The 22,777-nt window shown below is 32.9% G+C and overlaps 1 protein-coding gene across 1 annotated transcript; it reads left to right on the top strand.

Moving 5' to 3' along the window:
* The first annotated feature begins 13,240 nt into the window (after positions 1-13,240).
* LOC108467871 (probable LRR receptor-like serine/threonine-protein kinase At1g63430) lies at positions 13,241-17,753 on the top strand. The gene is made up of 13 exons (XM_017768686.2): positions 13,241-13,723; positions 13,943-14,081; positions 14,202-14,273; positions 14,363-14,506; positions 14,605-14,754; positions 15,243-15,359; positions 15,445-15,509; positions 15,737-15,985; positions 16,081-16,286; positions 16,380-16,512; positions 16,596-16,753; positions 16,861-17,076; positions 17,226-17,753. Exons 1-13 carry the CDS (start codon positions 13,639-13,641, stop codon positions 17,469-17,471), a joined length of 1,980 nt encoding a protein of 659 aa, XP_017624175.1. The 5' UTR covers positions 13,241-13,638; the 3' UTR covers positions 17,472-17,753.
* The last annotated feature ends 5,024 nt before the right edge of the window (positions 17,754-22,777 follow it).

Genomic DNA, 22,777 nt, shown 5'->3' with positions numbered 1-22,777 from the left:
ACTAACACGTAGCGTGTCATGTGTACCTTATATTAACGTGACAAATTTTAAAAAATCCTAAAAATAAATAAATTGTTTATAATTATTTAAAAAACCACAACATAGAAAAATAATTATAAAAATATAAATATATATCAATATTAAAAATTATAAGAATTTATATGTAACACCCTAAACTCGGCCTAGAAGTTTAGATTGAATCCCAGATGTTACATTAATCACTGAAGTGATCGTAGGTAAATTTTTACAAAACAAATTGTCACATCGAACCAAGACATTTAAACGATCAAAATTCAGTAAGTAGAATTACAGTTAAATTAAATATATAATCAAAATTAAATAAACGAATAAAAATTCAAAACAGAACTTGTACCACAACTTTATAAAATCTTATAGTTTGAAAACCGAATAACAAAATAGAAACTGAAAATAAGGAATAATAACTTTATTTTTCACCGAGACTGTCTGAAACCTTCGCATTCTAGTTCAGCATTAAAAATCAAAAAAGTACCTGAAAGGGGAAACATTATGAGGGTGAGCTAAGCGAGCTCAGTGTGAGTTCAAACGAAAAAAAACAACATACTTGCAGAAGAGAACTCCAGACGACAAAACAGTAGCTGAATATACTTATACATATTTGCAAAAATAGATACAGTATAGAACCAACACCTCAACACACGTAACAGTCAGAGCACACCCAAAATACACAACACAAGTGTTGTACAGACAAATTGAGTACAGACAAAAAGTCTTAAACCCAAATAGATGCACATGAATGCAGCCAAATACTGGAACCCACCCATCCAGACAACACACCTCTCTGTCCCCCGATCACACCCTATAAGAGTTGTTTAAGCTTATCCAACCAAAACACACCACACAGGACCTCGAAGGCCTATCCAACCCTACACACCATAAATATGGACTAAGCCACTCAGATAATAATACGCAGCACAGCTGATGTATAAGCAGTACAGTGCAATGCGATAATCCGCTGTATAGACATGTTGCAGTTTAAACTGCCAGATCAGATAAAAGTACGCAGCAAAGTTGACACGCATGCAATACAATGCAATAAATCGTTATACGAATGAGTTGCAATAGAATTGCCAGATCAGATCAGAATCAGTCTCTCTTCTCTTCGCAATCCCACCCAAAACTTTACTTTATGCATGTGTATGTATGCACACAATCTCATAGAATAGTGACACATTAACAGACAGTCAAACAGAACAGATATGCACACACACACACACACACACACACACACACACACACACACACACACACACACACACACACACACACACACACACACACACACACACACACACACCTAGTTACACGGGTTCAGAATCAGACATCAGTTACAAACAACACATAAGCAGAGTACATGGTCACAGATATTGAGACTTAAACACCCTCACTAAAGCTTAGCCAAGGGTCAGAATACACAGACACATTTTCAAATAAAAACACGCCGTGGGAACAAGTCGTGTAACTCACTATCTAGTTGTGCTAAAATAGAGTACAAGGCAGACACGACCGTGTGTCCAAAACACACGACTGTGTGGCCAAGCTGTGTGACGTTAAAATACTAAATCCCTAATTCCCAACCATATACGCCCATGTACCTAAGGGACACGACTGTGTAAAATTGACAAAAACCCCAAATTGACCACACGACCGTGTGGCACCAAAACATACTGAAAAACCCTAATTCCTAAATACACACGGTCGTGTGATTTGGCACACGCACGTGTAGCCGCCCATGTGGTCACGAAACCACTTTGGAACCAGCCAAAATCGCCGTTCTAGCCATCAAAATGGTCTCCAACCTTTACAATAACAAGAGTATATCAGAATATGCAGCATTTCCCATACTGTTCAACAACTAAATTCCCACAATCAATGGATTCAAGCACATTCAAGAGATGCCGAAACGATAATTCGCAAAATAAAATAGATAAGTTTTGAATCCTACACCAGTTTCGTGATTGAAAATGTCTAGAACCTGACTCGAAGACAAAAGAAAATCGAAGCTCTGCCCAAAACCACCATACAACTCCTTTTCCCAAAAAGGAAAGAAAGAGAGCCAAAAGAAAATCCAGAGAGGGAGAGGGAGAACGTGTCAAAAGAAAAGAGTAACCAAAAATAAAAATATTCAAAAAAATAAAAATAAAATAAATATTTAACAAAATATTTAACAACATAGAAATATTTCTCCCCAAAATAGACACACAGAGGCTCAAACACCTAACCTAAAGATACATTAACACACAACCAATCACCAGACCAACATACCCATTCTCTCACTCAAATGCGCCACTAAACACAATATCGCAACTTTTTCACTGACTCTAACCACAAAACTTAAAACTTCTAGCCCCAAACTCTGGGGTGTTACATTATAAATAATGATTAAATTTTTAAAAATATATATACACATATAGTATGTATGATGAATTCAAATATACACATATGTATCTTATTAATCGAGTTGATATTTTTAATTAATTAAATTGATGAATTATTTTATTAATTTTTTATAATTCTTAATATTTTTATTAATTTCTTATAATTCAAATATATATTTACACATATATAATAGTAACCTTTTATAATTGTTTTTTATTATTAACTTCTAAAAATTAAATAATTGTTTATATTTTATTATAACTTAAACAATTTTCTATAATTTTGTATAATTATTTAAGAAACCACTATAAAATGAGCTTAGACAAGTAGTTGAATAGGCTTATTAGAATTTGGATAACATTTGTTCAAATTCATTATGGATGTTTTTAAAAATGTTAAATATGACTCCTATTTTCAGTCAAATTTGAAAAATAATCTTTCAGTTAAACTCTGTTTACTTGTTTCAATCAAACACTGATTAGTTTAGATTATTTTATTATTATTTGATCTATGAATTTAGCCTATAAATAGGCTCTTTTACGACCTTAGAAAATATAAACCCATTAGAGATTAGAACTCATAACACATTTAGAGAATTTTGTGTTTACGTTTTGTGGGTTTTTTGTTTTCAGGTTTTCGGGGTTTAATTTTTATCTCCATCTTTTGTACTCTTCATTTTTTTGTCATTATAGTAAAATTATCTTTGCCCGTGGTTGTTTATCCTCTTTGGAAGGGTTTTTCCACGTTAAATTTGTGTGTTCAATTTCTCAATTTATTCTGCTATTTTCTTGTTCGTTACTTAATCGGGTTAAAATCCTAACAAGTGGTATCAGAGCTAGTTCAATTTTCATAGATCAGCCCGTTCAGAGATGGCAACAAAAAGGTTTGAAATTGAGAAGTTCGATGGTGAGACAAATTTCAATCTGTGGCAAGTTTGGATGATGGCAATTCTAGTTCAATCAGGCTTGAAAAAGGTTGTTATCGGGAAAAAGCCTGAGAATCTAAATAAAACAGAATGGGAAGAGCCTGATGAAAAGGCTTTATCTGCAATCCAGTTGTGCCTCATGAAATATGGTATTGCAGGAAGTATTGATGGAGAAGACCTCATCTGCCTTGTGGAAAAGGTTAGAAACTCTTTATGTGACTAAGTCTCTGGCTAACCGTTTAGTGTTGAAACAACGTTCTATTTACGTTTCGTATGAATGAAGGGAGCTTCTTAGAGATCACATCAGTCAATTCATTACTTTTTAAATGATTTAAAAATGTTGAGGTTCATATTGACGATGAAGATCGTGCTATGCTATTATTGTGCTCTTTACCCCTTCATACAAGTCTTTCGGGGAGACCGATTTATGGCAGAGACAAACTCTCGTTCGAAGATGTGAAGGGTCATTTTTTGAGTAGAGACAAACTCGACAATGAGCTTCATTTGGATAGCAAGACAAATAGGCAAGCTTCCGTTTTGCATCAAAGAAACAAGATAAAAGGTGTTGCTATTGTAAAAAGTTAGGTCACGTCAAAGCAGATTGTTATAAACTGCGAAATAAAAGAGCTGCTGAGAGTAGCGAGGAAGATGTAGCTAGTGCTAATTTGGCCGATGAAAACGGTGATGATTTCTTGTTAGTGTCAACGAGCGATAACTCCAAGCTCACGTCCGAGTGGATCCTAGATTCGGGATGTTCTTTCCACATGTGTCCCAATAGAAAATGGTTCTTCACATACAGTTCGGTTGAAGGTGGAGTTGTGCGCATGGGAAACGATTCATCTAGTAAGGTAATCAGTATTGGTACTGTTAAAATTAATATGCACGATGAGATGATTAGGACACTCTCAGATGTTAGGTATGTACCTGATTTATGAAAGAATCTCATCTCCTTAAGTATTTTAGACTTGAAAGGATGCAAAATCAACATCGAGTCGAGCGGCATTAAAGTATCTCGTGGAGCTCTCATTTTGTTAAAAGGTAAAAGAACCGGCAGTCTTTATATTCTGGAAGGTTATACAGTGACCGGTGAAATCGGACATCCCTCGTCCGTTACGGAGTTGAAGTCAACTTGTTTGGAGCGAAGGCAACTTGGTCATAGGAAGGAAAAATGTATGACTATTTCGTTGGAGAGAGGTTCTCTTTTGGATGCAGGTTTTGAAAAGTTAGGGCACTGTGTTCGTGAAAATCAGACCCGGGTTAGTTTTGATTTGGCAGTGTACAAGTCGAAGGCTAGAAGTCTTCCAGTTTCGAAGCACAAATTCGACTTAGTTAATTCCCTGCATAGTTCAAGATAGGCTCGTGACGATCTTTAGCAAAGATGGCATGTGGAAATATGAGTCAAGGTGGAGATTTGTTAAATATGACTCCTATTTTCAGTCAAATTTGAAAAATAATCTTTCAGTTAAACTCTGTTTACTTGTTTCAATCAAACACTGATTAGTTTAGAATATTTCATTATTATTTGATCTATGAATTTAGCCTATAAATAGGCTCTTTTATGACCTTAGAAAATATACACCCATTAGAGATTAGAACTCATAACACATTTAGAGAATTTTTTGTTTACGTTTTGTGGGTTCTTTGTTTTCGGGTTTTCGGGGTTTAGTTTTTATCTCCATCTTTTGTACTCTTCGTTCTTTTGCCATTATAGTAAAATTATCTTTTCCCGTGATTTTTTATCCTCTTTGGAGGGGTTTTTCCACATTAAATTTGTGTGTTCAATTTCTCAATTTATTCTGCTATTTTCTTGTTCGTTACTTAATCGGGTTAAAATCCTAACAAAAAATATTAATAATTTTTAAATATTTTTTTGTCCAAGTTTATTAAATATTTATTAAAAATATTTACTTTTAGAATTTTTAAATATTTGTTGGTGTGACAAAATGTCACATCAGCTTGAGGTATACGTGGTTTACTATATGTCGTTATTTGATTGCTTCGCTAGTCAAGTTATCACTCAATAATAGAAATTGATAAAATTTTTAATAGAAATATTAGTTTACTTTTTGTTCTAACATATAGAGACTAATTTGCTCATTTTTTAAGTAGAGGGGACAAAATACAATCTGAATCCTAGTACAATGCTTTTATGATACTTTTACCTAATCCAAATTAAAAAAAAAATCAAATCATCAGTTAAAAATACATGTGGATGAAATTTTTAATAGAAAGATCAATTTGCACTTTTTTCATGTACAAAGACTAATTTATTTATTTTTTAAATAAAAGGAATAAAATGTAATCTACCTCCTAATATAAAAGCCTCCACAATACTTTTACTTAATACTTATTTTTGAACCACTTGCATCTTATAGCTATCACATAATCTAAGTAGGGCGACATGAAGTGAGGCTGGATGCATCCAACGTCCATGGAAGAGATAATTGTTTTTAAAATTACCTATCTATAATAAACTAGGACACGTGACAAGGCAGAGCATACATATTGAAATGAATTTGACAATATCCTTCCCGACCCGCTCTACTGCTATCTTTAAATGATGCTTTATGAGACTTGAAATTGTATATCATAAAGCTTCCCCATTGCTCTTAATTTGAGCTTTCCCTTTGAAACTACTCAACCTATTAAACTCAGCATTGTGACAAAGGGCCCTTCAAGCTTAAACAAACACAATGTCCATGTCTAGCGTCACCCACCCTTTGGATTTGTCAATCTATTTTTATGCAAAAAGATTTTCACCATGACATAGCAAACCATGAAAGGCAAATTCCCCATCACAATAATTAAAAGAAAACACCTAAAGTTAATTAAATTTAAATGGTCCACAATTACCCACATTAATAATAATTTGCATTTAATTATATATCATTTTCTTATGGTCAATCCAATAAGTGATGAGCCCATCCGGTTCCATGCACTATGTCTATTCATTTATAAATGTGCTATTTAATTATCCTATGGTTTTTTTTGAAGTCATGAAAATTCCTTTTATGCTGTTTTGAGTTTTGGGATATTATTATTATTATTTGAAGTAGGAGTGGTTGTGTGTCCATGTCTCTCATAGCCCTCACTGCTGGCCTATGAATCTTATGAATGACAAACTATACAATTTTGTGACTTCTTTTTTTTTTTTTTTTGGTTCTAGGTTCAAAGGCATTTTTGGCTTTTGGTTGAAGCTTGGACAAAGGAGAAGCTTTTTCTTTTTAAAATGCTTTTTAGTTTAACAACATGACTTTTAGGTAAATGAAAAAAACTTTATTCCCTTTCAATACTTACAGTACTTGATTTACATAGTTTATTTTGAATTTTTATATTATTTTTTAAAATTAATTGGCTTACTTATAATTTTTTTTAGATGTTTAAAGAGCATTTTTTAACGAATACAATAAACTAAAAATTTAAAGGAAAACTTATTTTTAACAGTATTTTTAAAATGGATAATTATTCTATACAAATAAAAAACTTCACAAGTATTTGTGTTGATACCATTTGGTTTTAAGCTTGTGGAGGTTTTTTTTTAATCCATTAACAGTCAACAAAATAATTATTCTTTTAAAGTTTCAAAAATATATTAACTTGTTTAGATAAATATAATAGAAAATTTAAAATTTTTAACTAATTTCAGAAAATTTAATGAGCTAAGTAACTAGAAACGTTCAGATTCTTCATTATTTAATCCTTTAGTTTTCCTCTTTTGCCACAACTGCGTGTGGAGTAATGAATTATTGAAGGAAATAACATAAAACGGCCTCATGTTGCAGCGGTGGTCCAGGTGAACTATATATATATATATATATATGCATGCATGCATGCATTGAAATAACTTGGAAGTTACTTGCTTTCACATCTTGTGGGTAAACTTGAAACACAAGCATTACTTTTATTCCTTTTGATGTGATTCAATATATGATAAATATTCTACTTGCCGACCATATTCCTCAAAATATTTTATATATATATATATATATATATATATATATTTGACTACGAACCATCTATAATATAAGTGGAAAATAATAATAATGTAAAAATATTTATAAAATCTATATCGAAAACAAAACAAACTTTGGTCGAAATAATAAATTTGAGTCTGTGTTAGATTTTGATGTTTTAGTTTAAATTTCGTCAAATCATTTTGGATTTAAATAAAAAAATAATTTATATTAGGATTAAACTTGTTTGTGAGTCGAGTCGGGTTCGTGTTGGGTCTTGATAAAATTTTAGGCCCATTAAATTGACTTGGGCTGAAATAGAAAAATAAGCCTAAAATTTTGCCTAAATCGACCCAGGATAAAAATACTAAAACCCAAGTTCAAATTGGACTCAAGTCTCCTATATTAAATTTTTATATTATTTTTATATAATTTTTAAAATATATATATAATACACTAAAACCTTAAAATTAATGTTTCCCAACAAATTGAAAATAAATTTAAAAAATTTATAATTAAATAACACTAAGATAGATATAATTTAATAAGCAAATACCTCCAAAATAGTAGCAAAAATTAACAATAAAATAAATGTTATACAATATCAAAATAATAATAAAAAAATGGTAGCAACATAATAGTGAAACAACAAGAAAACAACATTTTTTTTTAAATTTGAGTTGGGTCGGGCTAGGCCGAAAAAGTCTTACCCATTTTTTTTTGTCCAAACCCATTTTTCGGACCTATATTGTTGCCCAAACCCTCCCATTTTTTAGACAAGCCTTCAGGCTGAGCTGAGTGGCTTGGCCGATGAACAAGTCTAATTAGGATGGTTCTAAAAATTAAAGTTTTTAGGCATTAATAAAATTTTACCACATCATCCAATTTTAAAGACATAGAATTATTATTATACACCCTAATATATTCAACCTAGTCTCTAACTCTAATTAATTATTTAAAACATAAATAATTACAATAAAAAAATCCATAAGTAATTTATATGATTTTGAAATTAAGGAATTTATTTTACAAATTTTAATCCCATAATTTGTTGCCTTATCATTTATAAAATTTTGATATTATTAAAAAATTTCTCAATCAACAATTTCATCCATAACAAAAATTAGAATACAATCATATTATTAAAAGAAAGGTCAAGTTTCATTTATCTAATTGTAAATCCAATCATTGTTAATCTCAAGAAAGGTTTGTGATTTTTTTTGTTAAATTTACGATTTATAATTTTACATTGCAAAAATCAAGAATTGTTTTTATTATACATTTTGAGAAGTAAGAATTTTATTGAATTGAATCTTCAATAACAAGAATTGCGTAATTTTTAAAATTTTATGTTATTTAAATTTTTTATACTTTTCATATATATTTTACGGTCCATATTTGGGATTTTTGGATGTATGTCCCTTTTAATAATGTCGCTCCAAAGCTTAAGCTTCATTATTTATTTGGGAGTGCAATGTGGCTTGCCACTACACCTAACATTTAGGTTTTGAAATAATTTAATTAAAATATTTAGAGAGTGAATTAAATATGAGTGAATGTATAATAATAATTTTATGACTTCAAATTTTAGTAATATGACGAAATTTTATAAATGTCCAAAACATTAATTTCTAAATCTTTATTCCCATTTTAAAATTTTACTTTAATCATTTTAATCTAACAATTTCATTAAAAAATTTTCCTTCTACTAGAAAAACTAAACTCTTCCCTTTGTAGATGTACCCAAATACTTACCTAAATATTTTGAAAACAAGTGAAATTCGTTAGGGAGAGTAGGTAGGTGGCATGTTTTCCGACACTAATTAACAATACATATTCAACCTAACCTATCATCCTATAAAATTGTCGGCTGCCATGGCTTAGTTTTATCCAAGGTTTCTGAAATGCATCATTCTATTCCTGATTTAATCGATGAAGATATATAGATTTTAAATAAAAAATAATGAAAATGATGGATGATATTTCTTTTCTTTTTTTTTTAGACAAAAAAAAATGAAAGATCTTTTGCAAGAAGTGCAATGTATAAGGCTGTGAGTCGACGATGATTAGAAAAAGGAAAGTAAAATTAGGTTAGGTTTAAGCACTTTTGTTAGTTGTAGTGTTAGATGGTGGGACAAACGCCACTAATCACTGTCCTACCTCATGGATTCAACAATCAATTATCACACAAACTTCAACTTAGGACTATGTGAAAATATATGATAATTCAAACTTTTGCCAATTGCCATTATTTCACTTTTCATCCTTTGAAAACTGTAAATATAAGTTTTGTTCACATGCATGATTAGGTGATTGTTTTTTAATATGATTATCAAGTGTTTTTTTTATTTTAAAATATTAAGCTTGCAGATCCAATAAAAAATTTTAAGGGTTAACAACTAAATATAAATTTTGAAATATAAAAGGGTGAATGTACTTAAGGGTCTTTTATTATAGGGATATGATCAAATTAGCCATTCTATTATTAAATGAATCAATGTAATTCATGCACTATTAAAAAGAATCAAATAAGGTCAAACCGAATAGAATTAACATTTATTGTTTAAAAATATCATTTATTGTTTAATGTAGTTGAAATTTTTAAAATTTTTATGATTTTGTAAATGAAATCTTTTGTTAGGGATTAAATTGTAATTGAAAAAAAATTTCTAGACATTTTTATGCAATAAATGCTAACCCTATTATAATTTGGACTTATTCGATTCTTTTTAATAACAATGAACTAAATTAATCAATTTAATAATAAAATGATTAATTTAATTAATCTATTCCTATAATATAACGACCTTTCCAGTACTTCAACCCCCTCTCTCTATATATACACAGCGTAGAGTATAATTTAACCATTAATTTAAGCACCCACAATTAAGAGGAGTATACCAAGATTTATCAAGAAAAAGGGAACCGCATCAAATCATGAGCAGTCTTGGTTTTAAAGCTTTTAACCAAACTTAGGAAATTCTTTTTTTTTTTCTTGAACCAACACTTATAAAATTCCTGTTGTTGAATCCAGTTAGAGAGTGAAGGAGACAGCTTATCCAATCCCACAGTGCCAAGCCATTCATATAGGCATACATTTTTGGCTTCTCAACCATTAAATTAGATTTAGGATCGCCCAAAAAGTTTTGAAACTGAAATGATACTTTGATTTTGCTTTTACCAAAGATTATTATATTGTAAGGGAAAAGTGGACACCAAAGAGGAGGACCAACCTTATTGTCTAAGACATTAAATCTCACGATTGCAGAAAAATGGCATTAGAAAAAGGGCCAATTCTGATGAGGTGCTGCTTGCTAAGGGGAACTAATTAATGGCAGAAATGTGACAATAAGCCATAAGGTTAAGTGACTTTTAATTAAATAAACACAGCTTTAATTTGACCCAAATTTGAAATGGATTTGAGAGTTATGTAGTTAAGTTGGGGTTATCGGTGAAATCCGAATAATACGTTAAGATTTTAAATTGATTCATTTAAAATGAAGTGAATTTTTTTTTTTGAAAAGAGGATGTAGGGTGAGATATTTAAGATGAGTCTTTTTTTAGACAGTCGACATAGAGCAAATATATTAATTGCTTGCCCTTTTTGTCCCGCTTCACTATATGAAATTATTATTTTACCATTATGTAGGTATAACTATTAAAAGGGTAAAAATGTGTTTATAAAAAAAGTCATGTTTGATGTTTAAATAATTTTTCTTGAAAAATTATGTTTAAATACTTACTTGCCTTTAAAAATATTCAAAATACTAGAAATAACTAAAAAAAAATTAAATTGAAGCACAGTGGCATGAAGTGAGGTTGGATGCATCCAACATCCATAGAGAAGATAATTGTTTTCAAAAGTATACATCTATAATAAAGTAGGGCAAATGACAAGGCATAGTATACATTCTATAATGAATTTGACAATATCCATCCCAATCCACTCTATTGCCATCTTTAAATGATACTTTATGAAACTTGAAATTGTATATCATAAAGCTTATCCATTGCTCTTAATTTGAGCTTTTCCTTTGAAACTACTCAACCTATTAAACTCTTTTGCTTGGAAGCATTGTGACAAAGGGCCCTTCAAGCTTAAACAAACACAATGTCCATGTCTTAGTGTCACCCACCCTTTGGATTTATCAATCTATTTTTATGCAAAAAGAATTTCACCATGAAATAGCAAACCATAAAAGGAAATCCCCCATCACAATAATTAAAAAGAAAAACCCTAAAGTTAATCAATTTTAAATGGTCCATAATTTCCCACTTTAATTATATCATTTTCTATTCATGCACTACGTCTATTCATTTATAAATGTGCTATTTAATTATCCTATGGTTTTTTAAAGTCATGAAAATTCCTTTTATGCTGTTTTGAGTTTTGGGATTTTATTATTATTATTTGAAGATAGGAGTGGTTGTGTGTCCATGTCTCTCATAGCCCTTATTGCTTGCCTATGAATCTTGTGAATGACAAACTATACAATTTTGTGACATTTTTTGGCTTTCATTTTTTCTAGGTTCAAAGACATTTTTGGCTTTTGATTGAAGCTTTTTCTTTTTAAAAACCTTTCTAGTTTGACATGATCAGTTCTAGGTAAATGAAAAAAAAATTTATTCCCTTTCAACAATTACGCATTTCCTGTACTTAATTTACATAGCTTATTTTGAAATTTTAAAACAAATATTAATTGGCTTACTTATAATTTGTTTTTAGATGTTTAAACAGCATTTTTTAACGTTTAGATCAAAAATTTGAAGGAAGCCTTTCATTTCTAACTAGGTTTTTAAAATGGATAATTATCCTCTACACTATTAATCGAGTAAAAAACATTCCACCAAATGAGTTTGTGGTTTGTGAACTTCTTTTAACTATTAACAGTGGATGAATAATTATCCTTTTAAAATTTTAAAATAAATTAACTTATTTGGATAAATATGATAGAAAATTTAATTTTTTAACTAATTTCAAAAGTTACTCAAAACCCTATTCAAAATTCTACTAAAGATTCAATTTTTTTTAAATTTATTTTTGTTTAATACATGTGATCTAACAAGAAGATAAAAAATGAATTCCTCAATGCAGTTTTATTTAATTCCAATATATCTTTTTATATTTTAGGTTATATATGAAATTTCAGTAACTTAAATTATTTTTCAAAATAATCACAAATACTAGAATTTTAAAACGATACATATAAGAGATTTTAAAATTCTAGCATCTTAATATAGCTTGTGCCCATTCTATTTCTTACTCTATCGAGTTGTTATTTAGATACTTATTATACAGAGTTGTAATATTGTACCATATGAAAGAAAGTATGTGTCTTAACTATATCAACCATCGTAATTCACATTTGCAATTTATTGTAGTATAGTAAGAACGGTGAATATTACATTTTATTTGTTATGCATGCTCAATGTTTATTCTATTAAATTTTATGTTTTATCACATGGACCAAGTATGACAGCATAAGATTTTTAGTCTAAATTTATGATCCAATAAAGTCTGAAATCGAGTTGTCCAAAATGATAGTAAAAGTATTATATAGACCCTTATAATAAGAGTCAGATTACATTATAGATAAAAAAGTAATCTGATACAGAATAGTTAAATACAATCTGATACATAAGATATATCATGTGCACATCATGCTAACGTATATGGATTAAATTGTTTATATTTTGAATAAAAAGAGCAAAATACAATCTATACAAAGATTTTCGTGATACTTTTATTCCAAAATAATTAAATTATTTATATATATTAATTTTATAATTTATGTTGAGGTTATTATTACTCCATCCACATTCAAAATGTAACACTATATTTTTTTCTTTTTTTCTCATAAACAATGGCATCAAATAATTTTGGAGATGAAAGAAAATTATAGTTATTTATGTGATGTTGAAAACCAAATCTAATTTTACTATTAAAAAGTCAAAAACCAAAACAAAACCTCTCTTTGAATCTAAGTTTTCACTCACATCTGTTCCTTGTCTTGTTTTAATTTACTCAAAAGACTTCACTTTTTCTCTACTCCTTAGTATCGTATTGTCTTTTTCTTAACAAGTGATTTGCTTTCGTGGGTGGTTGCAATTTCTTGAATTTAAACCCACTACTTTAGTATTCCTACCATCTTCATTTCTTCTTTATTTTTTGTTTTCGCTTTCTTTCATTTTTTTTTTCTGTACTTAACAAAGCAACCCCATTTTTCAGCTGATTACTATTCAGTGTCTTCATAAACCCCGCATCTTCTACTCCCTTCTTTCTTTCTATTCTTTCTGGTTTCATGAATTCTACTTGCCGGTCATAAAACAGAGTAGAAAACTATGAGACCGTACATTTATTTCTTGCTTCTGTTTCTTGGCTATGGAGTTTCTTTAGCCACTTGCAGTTTTTTCCCTACTAATGAAGGTAACTAGCTTTTTTCTTTTTCTTTTGTTTTCCAAGGTAGAAGTTGGTTTCTCGGAAAATGTGGGTAGATATAAGGGCTTTAAACTGTTATTCATGTCTTTCACAGTATTCAAATTTATTCTTTTAGATTTCTGTTCTTGAATTTTAGGGGATTCCCATAATTCTAGGTTCAATATTTCTCACTAAGCTGGGAACTTTCTTTTTCTTTCTTTTTAAAAGTTTGGGCTCTTACAACATTTAAAGAAGCTATATATGAAGACCCACATCTGGTTTTGTCAAACTGGAATGCTTTGGATGCTGATCCATGTAACTGGTTTGGGATTACTTGTAATCCAGAGAGGCAACATGTTACAAAGATGTAAGTCTATGATCTACCAACTTTTCCAAGTTCTTTAACCAGTTTTGATCCCATTTAAATGGTGGATATCTACCCAATTTGATGCCTTTTTTCATAGTCATGTCTCTCCTTGTGTTACAGAAACATAACCGGTTCATCTTTGAAGGGATTTCTTGCACCAGAAATAGGCCAAATTACCAACTTGCTAGAACTGTATGTTTTTCTTAGTCTTTATTTGTTCAAAATGATGCTTTTGGTTCAACTTTTACAATGGTTGATGTATACTTTCATGTTTTTTGTAGAACTTTACATGACAACAATCTGATTGGAACAATACCTAAAGAACTAGGCTTTTTGAAGTCCCTCAAAGTATTGGATTTGGGGATGAATCAACTGACTGGTCCTATTCCTCCAGAGCTAGGGAATTTGTCCGGTGTGACAAAGCTGTAATGAACATTTCATGTGTTTTGTTATAAGGAAGTGGTTTTTTTTGTTTGGCCCTTTATGCATTTTTTTCATATTTCGGTTTCCTTTGTTATCACAGAAACCTTCAGTCAAATCGGTTAACAGGGAGCCTGCCGGCTGAACTTGGGAATTTAGAGAATCTTCAGGAACTTCTCCTCGATCGAAATAAGCTTCAAGGAACTGTTCCTGCTGCTAGCAATTCAGCATTTTCAGCCAAGATGCATGGAATGTAAGCAGAATATTGTGAAAATGGAATTACGTTCTATTGATCTCTGAAGAACAATTCTATTTGATGAACTTCTCATTAGGAAATATGCCCAATATACCTTCTTAATGAACAGTTCTAGTTTCTAGACATATAATTCTGGTAGAAAACAGTACTATATTTGTCGGTGTTAATCCATCATCATTGCAAATTCTGAAAATAAGCCAGCGGCAACTGTCTATGCAAAATGCGGAGGATGAATAGCCATTAAATAGAATGCCAAATGTGCTATCTAGAATTATATGGTCGGATACGGCAAACTCTCAACTTTACCTACTTTCAGAGTATATTTTTCACCCTTAGAACTTGAATGCTAGTTTAAAGTTAAAAGACCACTGTATGGGGCCATAGAAGTTGAAAATATTGCAGGCTTCTTCTCTAGAAATTTAGCCACCCAAGTTAAATCATGTTACTATTTAAGAGTTGATCGCTTGTAATTCTTTTCACTTCAGGTATGCCTCTCGTTCAAACTTAACTGGACTTTGTCGCTCATCTCGGTTAAAAGTGGTGGATGTCTCCTACAATTATTTGGTTGGAAGCATTCCTAAGTGTTTGACAAACCTTCCAAAGTAAACTTTCTTTGCCTTTGTAATAGATCCATTTTGGCTTCTTTTTGATCCAGTTGCCTCATGTTATCCCATATGATTAATGCAGCGCAAGCTTTCAAGGGAACTGTCTTCGGGACAAAGATGTTAAACAGCGTCCTAGCACACAATGCGGTATGTATTACATCTTACCTTTGGCAGTGGCGTGGATGATATTTGAACAAAAACTTATGTCCTTGGCTAAGTCAAACTGACTATTATCGACATCTTGAACTTCAAAATTCATGAATTTATTTATTTATTTTATCACTCTTAGTTATGCAAACTGATGATTTTATGACCATTAGAATATTTCAGTATTGACACTGAAGTAATTGACAATGACAGTATTCCTTATTTAGGTGCTTTTCCATCCAAAAGTCACCAAGTACCCAAAAGTAAGCATCGGCCTACTGAAGACGTTCCAAAGCATCAGAAAGAATCAAAACCTACCTGGCTCTTAGCTATTGAAATCGCAACAGGAATCACGGTGGGTTCTCTCTTTCTTGTTGGCCTCCGTACTGCTTTCCATAGATGCAATAGCAAGCCTGCAATCATAATCCCTTGGAAGAAATCAACGAGTGAGAAGGAACAGTTGGCGGTATATGTAGGTTAGTTTGCTACCTGTGACATTATCTGCTGCTCAAATTAACTTCGGTAGTGCACTCTTTGAAGCAATATCGATTCACATTGTGATTTTCTGCAGATTCTGAGTTGTTGAAAGATGTGAATAAATATAGCAGACAAGAGCTTGAAGTAGCTTGTGAAGACTTCAGCAACATTATCGGTTCCTCTCTGGACAGTTTGGTCTACAAAGGCACCATGAAGGGTGGTCCTGAAATTGCTGTGATATCCCTCTCCATTAAAGAGGAGCACTGGACAGGCTACCTTGAGCTATATTTCCAGAGAGAGGTACTTGTTATTACATTTAATAGTTTCGGTGAATAATGTGCAAAACTTGGAGTGATCTGGTTCTGGGTTTTTTTGGTTCAAATTGCTATTCAGGTGGCAGATTTGGCAAGATTGAATCATGATAATATAGGGAAACTACTAGGATACTGTAGGGAGATCAGTCCATTTACAAGGATGCTTGTTTTTGAATATGCATCAAATGGAACACTTCACGAGCATTTGCATTGTAAGCATACTCTTTCTTGCTCTTACATATAATGATAAACATTTTTATATTGGTACTTATCCAAGTAATTGATTTTAATGCAGATGGAGAAGGATCCCAACTATCTTGGACAAGACGTATGAGAATTATTCTCGGCATTGCTCGAGGACTCAAGTATCTTCATGCAGAACTTGAGCCACCATTCACTATATCAGAGTTAAACTCTAGTGCTGTGTATCTTACAGAGGATTTTTCCCCAAAGGTATCTCCTTGCCTTTTTTATTTATGAGCATCTAATATTTATATTCATAATGAGGGATACTCAAGTTAGGATCATATCGACCTTATTCTTGGTATCTGGTGATGCAGTTGGTTGATTTTGAAAGTTGGAAGACTATTATTGCTAGATCAGAAAAGAACTCTGGTTCTATTGGCAGCAATGGAGCCATGTGTCTACTTCCCAGTTCTGTGGAGAATCGTCATCTCGATATCCAGGGAAACATACATGCTTTTGGCATACTTCTACTCGAGATAATCAGTGGTAGGCCTCCATTTTGCAAGGACAGAGGGTCTTTGATAGATTGGGTAAGCAATCTTTCTAAATGCTGTAACATTTTTTATCTATTTTACTCGTCGGAGTAACATAGAAACTTATATAATCTTTGCAAACAAACAAAGCTTTTAGCTTTTTGATATGCTCCGCAACATTTAAGTTGCTTCCCTACATATTACAGGCCAAGGACTATCTTGAACTACCGGAAGTAATGTCTCATATTGTGGACCCTGAACTAAAGCGTTTCACGTACGATGACCTCAAACTCATCTGTGAAATCATAAGCCTTTGCATTCATCCAGACATTTCGAGACGGCCATCCATGCAGGAAATAAGCCTCATGCTCGAGAGCAGAATTGACACGTCGGTATCTATTGAGCTCAAGTCATCTTCTTTGGCATGGGCTGAACTTGCTCTTTCATCATGATTAATTGAAGCTGCTAACCACACTATTAGATCAAAATACATACAGTTTTATCCTTTTTTTTCCCTTCCTTTCAATCTTTGTAAATGCTGTACGCCAAAAGAAACATTTGGGGTTCATCTAATTACTGAAAAATCCCACTTTCATTTGTATACCTTGGATGTTTTCAGAATTTTTTCTTTTCTGAAAATAACAATACAACTGGTTTAGTTCTTTTCCCATGGATCAGTGTACACTCAGTTTCACTATATATGTAAATTAAGCTCGTTGTCCCCACTTATAAAATGAACTTGTTGGCTGTTTTTTTTGTCATATGGAATAGCAAAAAGAACCCATTAGCTGTGTGCTAAGGATTTCGAGTTACTTTTTCTGTTTCGATTTTGGTAAATCTCTTTTCGTCTTTGCGCATTGCTATTATTTGTTTCTTTTCTCCTTTCTCTATGGCCGATTTCCTACACGATATGTTTATCAAGCTTTCTTTCGTGGAGGAAGAAGGCATTGTGGTAGAAAATGTCATCCCGAGGTGGACCTATGGGTGGTGGGGAAGCTTTCTGCTCCTAAAACAATCAAGGAGGAGGTGTTTTCCGGGTTTTCAAAAATGTGTGATACATAAATAAACTTTGGTTTTCTCTGCACTTGGCCCAAACGTTTTTCTGTTTAAGTTTGGCGAAATGAATGATAAAGGAGAAATTCCTTAAAATGGGGTTGTGGAATTTTGATCCGCATATGCTAGTCCTCAAGAACATTGAAGGGACTTTTGGTCCAAATGATCATAATTTATCACTGGTGGCCTTGCGGATATGTATTTACGAGGTACTGGTAGGATGGGTGAAGCGATAAATAGTTGTTCGAATTGGACAAGTTTAGGCTGACATCGACGCGATCTATTGGAATAAATCATGTGGGGGTTGGACAGAATACATTGTTATGCGAGTACACAGTGATATCACCTAGCCTCTAGGCGTGTGATTTTACTTGGATCAAAAGATGATGTGTCCAAGTGTTATGCTTTGGTCAAATATGAACGATTAGCAACGTTTAGTTATAAGTGTGGTATAATTGGCCACTTGGTGGATTCTTGTGTGATGTCAAAAGGCCCTTGCAATGAAAATTGTGAAGTTTTTCAATACGAGGGATTGGATGTGTGTGCCTCTATTCGCAAGATCTTCTAGGGGCATTTGTATCCAAAGAAAACGAAGGGTGGAATTTTTTCCAAAAGAGTGTTCGAGCGGTTCAACTGCAAAGGATGATAATGGGTCTTTTGTGGAGGGCAATTCAACCTCTACGCATGAAGAAGGGAGGGAAAGACCGAATCTGAATGTTCAAGCGGGAGCTAATTTCATTTCGAGTTCCTCCTTTGAGGGGAAGGAGAAAACTTTCCGAGATGGAAGGAAAAGAAGAGAGGTGCAAGGTTGCTTTGTTCCGGTAGCTAGATCTTCGATTAAAAAGCCTCGTGTCAATACAATGAAAATAAAGGGTATAACAATTCGAGTGTTGATAATTTCACAACCAAAGTAGAGGAGGCTGATGATCAACCCCGATGTGAGCCATGAGGATTTTATGTTGGAATTGCCAAGGGCTTGGGAACCCTCGAACGATTCATGCTCTTTCAAGGCTTATAGCCTCAAATGACCCACAATTATTTTTTCCACGTGAAACTAGGCTGTTGGATAATGAGGTTGAAAGCATAAAGCGTCAATGTTTGATGCATGGTTGTATCCGTTTTAATTCTAATAATAGATCCAACGACCTTTTGCTTTTATGGGTGTTAATTTTTCAATAAGGCTATGTTTGTTTGTCAATAAAATATTTTTTGGAAAATAATTTTTGGAAAATTATTTGCTTCATTTCCACTTTTCTAGTGTTTGGATGAACCTGTGTAAAATATTTTCTGTTGTTTGGTAAATTTCTAAAAATATTTGTGAAAAATAAAATAGAATAAAATAAATAAAAATAAAGAACACATAAATTTTACGTGGAAACCCTTTCGAAAAAAAACCACGAGGCAGAGGAGAAGAAAATTCACTATGTCGAAAATTTTTACTCAAATACAAGAGGAATAGACTATGTCTATTTATAGGCTTGCAAAGCCATATTCTAGTAGGATTGAAACACCTTATCCTAATCAATATAAAATAGATGGAGTTTAATAAGGTTTAAAACCTTATTCTAAAATAAAATAAAAGAAGTCTAGTTCTATATGGATTTTACTTTTATTTTATTTTCCATCGATTTTATTTAAATAAGAATTTGGGTCACTTAATTCTAACAATCTCCACCTTGACACAAATTCTCAATGAACAAGTTCTTCATCGCGAACTTTCAATAAACAAGTTCTTCACCTCTTCCAAAAACCCTTAAGGGTTTAACTTCAACAATGAACACCAACCAAGTCTAAGCAATGCTCAAACTTGGTTATAGGAAGTGACTTAGTCATCATATCTGCAGGATTTTCATGAGTGCTAATTTTGCTCACAACAATATCACCACGAGCAATAATATCACGAACAAAATGATACCGAATATCAATGTGTTTTGTTCTCTCATGAAACATTTGATCTTTTGTAAGAAAGATGGCACTGATTGTCACAAAATATCGTGCTAATTTGAAGGTCTTCATTGAGTTCACTAAATAGTCCTTCAACCAAATAGCTTCTTTACAAGCCTCAAGAATCGCCATGTACTCACCTTCATTGGTAGACAAAGCGATCGTAGTTTGCAAAGTGGCTTTCCAACTAATTGCACAACCTCCGATTGTAAAGACGTAACTCGTGAGAGATCTTCTTCTATCAAAGTCTCCAAGAAAATCAGCATCAACATACCCTATAACTCCATCTTTAGTTCTTCCAAACTGTAAGCAAACATTAGTAGTGCCTCGTAAGTATCTTAAAATCCACCGAATCGCTTTCCGGTGTTCTTTACCGAGATTCGCCATGTATCGCTAATCGCACTAATCTGCATATGATAAATCGGACGTGAACAAACCATAGCATACATGAGAGATCCTATCGCACTAGAGTATGGAACATGTGACATGTACTCAATCTCATTATCGATTGAGGAGATAAGGCCGATGAAAGTCTGAAATGGTCGCTAAAGGAGTACTAACAGCTTAGCACTCTGCATATTGAACACGCAAAGAACTTTCTCAATGTACCCTTCCGACTTAGGTACAATTTACTTGCTTTTCTATCTCGAGAATCTCCATACCAAGTATCTTCTTTTTTGGTCCTAAATCTTTCATCTCAAATTCTTCACTTAGTTGGGCTTTAACCTTTCTTATCTCTCTTTATCTTTTGTTGCTATCAACATGTCATCAACATAAAGAAGTAGATACACAAAAGAACCATCACATCGCTTTTTCTTAAAGTAGACACAACTGTCAAAACTACTTCTTTTGAAATCATGAGAAGTCATAAAGGAATCAAACCTCTTGTACCCTTTGTCTTGGTGGATCTGTTTCAAACCGTAAAGGGACTTTTTCACAAGCAAACATAGTCCTCTTTTTCGAGACTATAAAACCCTCTGGTTGTTGCATGTAAATATCTTCCTCAAGTTCTCCATGCAAAATGCAGTTTTACATCTAACCGCTCAAGCTCCAAATCATGCATGGCAACAATACCAAGCAAAGCTCGAATCGAACTATGCTTAACAACCGGAGAGAACACATCTGTGAAGTCCACTCGGAATTTGATCTGTAACCCTTTGCAACAAGCCTTGCTTTATATCCGGTTCTTCAACTCCTCGAGTCCCTTCTTTCTTTTTAAACACCCATTTACAACGAATGACCTTTTTACCTTTAGGAAGTTTTACAAGATCCCATGTTTGCTTTTTGTGGAGTGATTCCATCTCCTCTTGCATAGCAAACATCCACTTTTTCGAGTCTTCACACTAATCGCCTCGAATAATTAAATGGCTCTTGATTCGCATCTATATCTTCACCACATTTAAAGCATAAGCAACTAGATCAACCTCGGCATACTTCTTTGGAGGTTTAATTTCTCTTCTTGTCCTGTTTTTGGCGATAGAGTATTGCGGTGAAGAAGCAACTCTATTCTCAATTTTGTCTTGGCTTGAGGAGTTGATTCGTATTAACTGATGCTCCACCGCTTTTGGTTTTCTTTATTGGAAGAGTCTTTAAGAGATAAGTTAGGTAGCATAGCGGTTTCATCAAAAACAACATCTCGCTAATCACAACTTTTCTATTTTCAGGACACCATAACTTATAGCCTTTTACACCACTTTATAACCAAGAAAAACGCATTTAATGGATCTCGGTTCCAATTTTCCATTATCAACATGAGCATACGCAGGACACCCAAAAATCTTTAAATCGAATAATTAGCAGGATTACGGACCATACCTCTTGTGAGTCTTTTTCTCAATGGCAACGGATGGAGATCGGTTGATCAAAAACATGCAAGAGAGGTCGCTTCGCCCAAAATGACTTGTAAGTTGGCATTTGACAACATACATCGAACCTTCTCCATGATCGCTCGTTCATTCGCTCGCAACGCCGTTTTCTTTGTGGAGTATGACGAATCGTCAAGTGTCTCATGATCCTTCCGACTTGCACAATCTATTAAACTCATCGTAACGTAACTCTAAGCCATTGTGCATGACGGAGGTATTTTATCTGTTTTCCCGTCTGTTTTTCAATCATAATTTTCCAAGACTTAAATGTGGAAAACACATCACTTTTCTGCTTCAGGAAGAACGCCCAAACTTTTCTGGAAAAATCATCAATAAAGGTTAGCATATAATTAGCTCCACCTCTCGAAGGCACTCGGACGGCCCCACAGATCGTAATGGATATACTCCAACGCTTCCTTCATGTTATGGATTCCTCTAGTGAATCGAACTCTCTTTGCTTCCCAAAAACACAAGTGCTCACGAAATTCGGTTTGCAAATTCCTTGCCCATTAAGAAGTCCTCTTTGCTTAATTTCGCCATGCCATTCTCACTCATATGCCCTAGGCGCATATGCCAAAGTTTAGTAATATCATCATCGACAAGGAAGAGGAAGCGCAAATGCATCACCAAGAATAAGAGAACCTCAGAAACATATAACTTGGCAATCTTTCTTTGCCCTTTCATCACAACAAGGGACCCTTTGAAATCTTTAAAACCCCACTTTCACTGTGTATCTGCACCCTTTTGAATCAAGAGTACTCAACGAAATTAAATTTCTTTTCAATTCGGAACATGCCGCACGTCACTAAGTGTTCGACAACTCCATCAAACATCTTAACTTTAATTGTTCCAACACCGCGATTTTACATGAAGCATTATTTCCCATCAAAACAACA

This window comes from Gossypium arboreum, chromosome 8 (genome assembly GCF_025698485.1).
Source record: "Gossypium arboreum isolate Shixiya-1 chromosome 8, ASM2569848v2, whole genome shotgun sequence".
NCBI classification, from domain to species: domain Eukaryota; kingdom Viridiplantae; phylum Streptophyta; class Magnoliopsida; order Malvales; family Malvaceae; genus Gossypium; species Gossypium arboreum.
The sequence above is the reverse complement of the archived record's forward strand: the minus strand, read 5'-3'. Positions and strand labels throughout refer to the sequence as shown.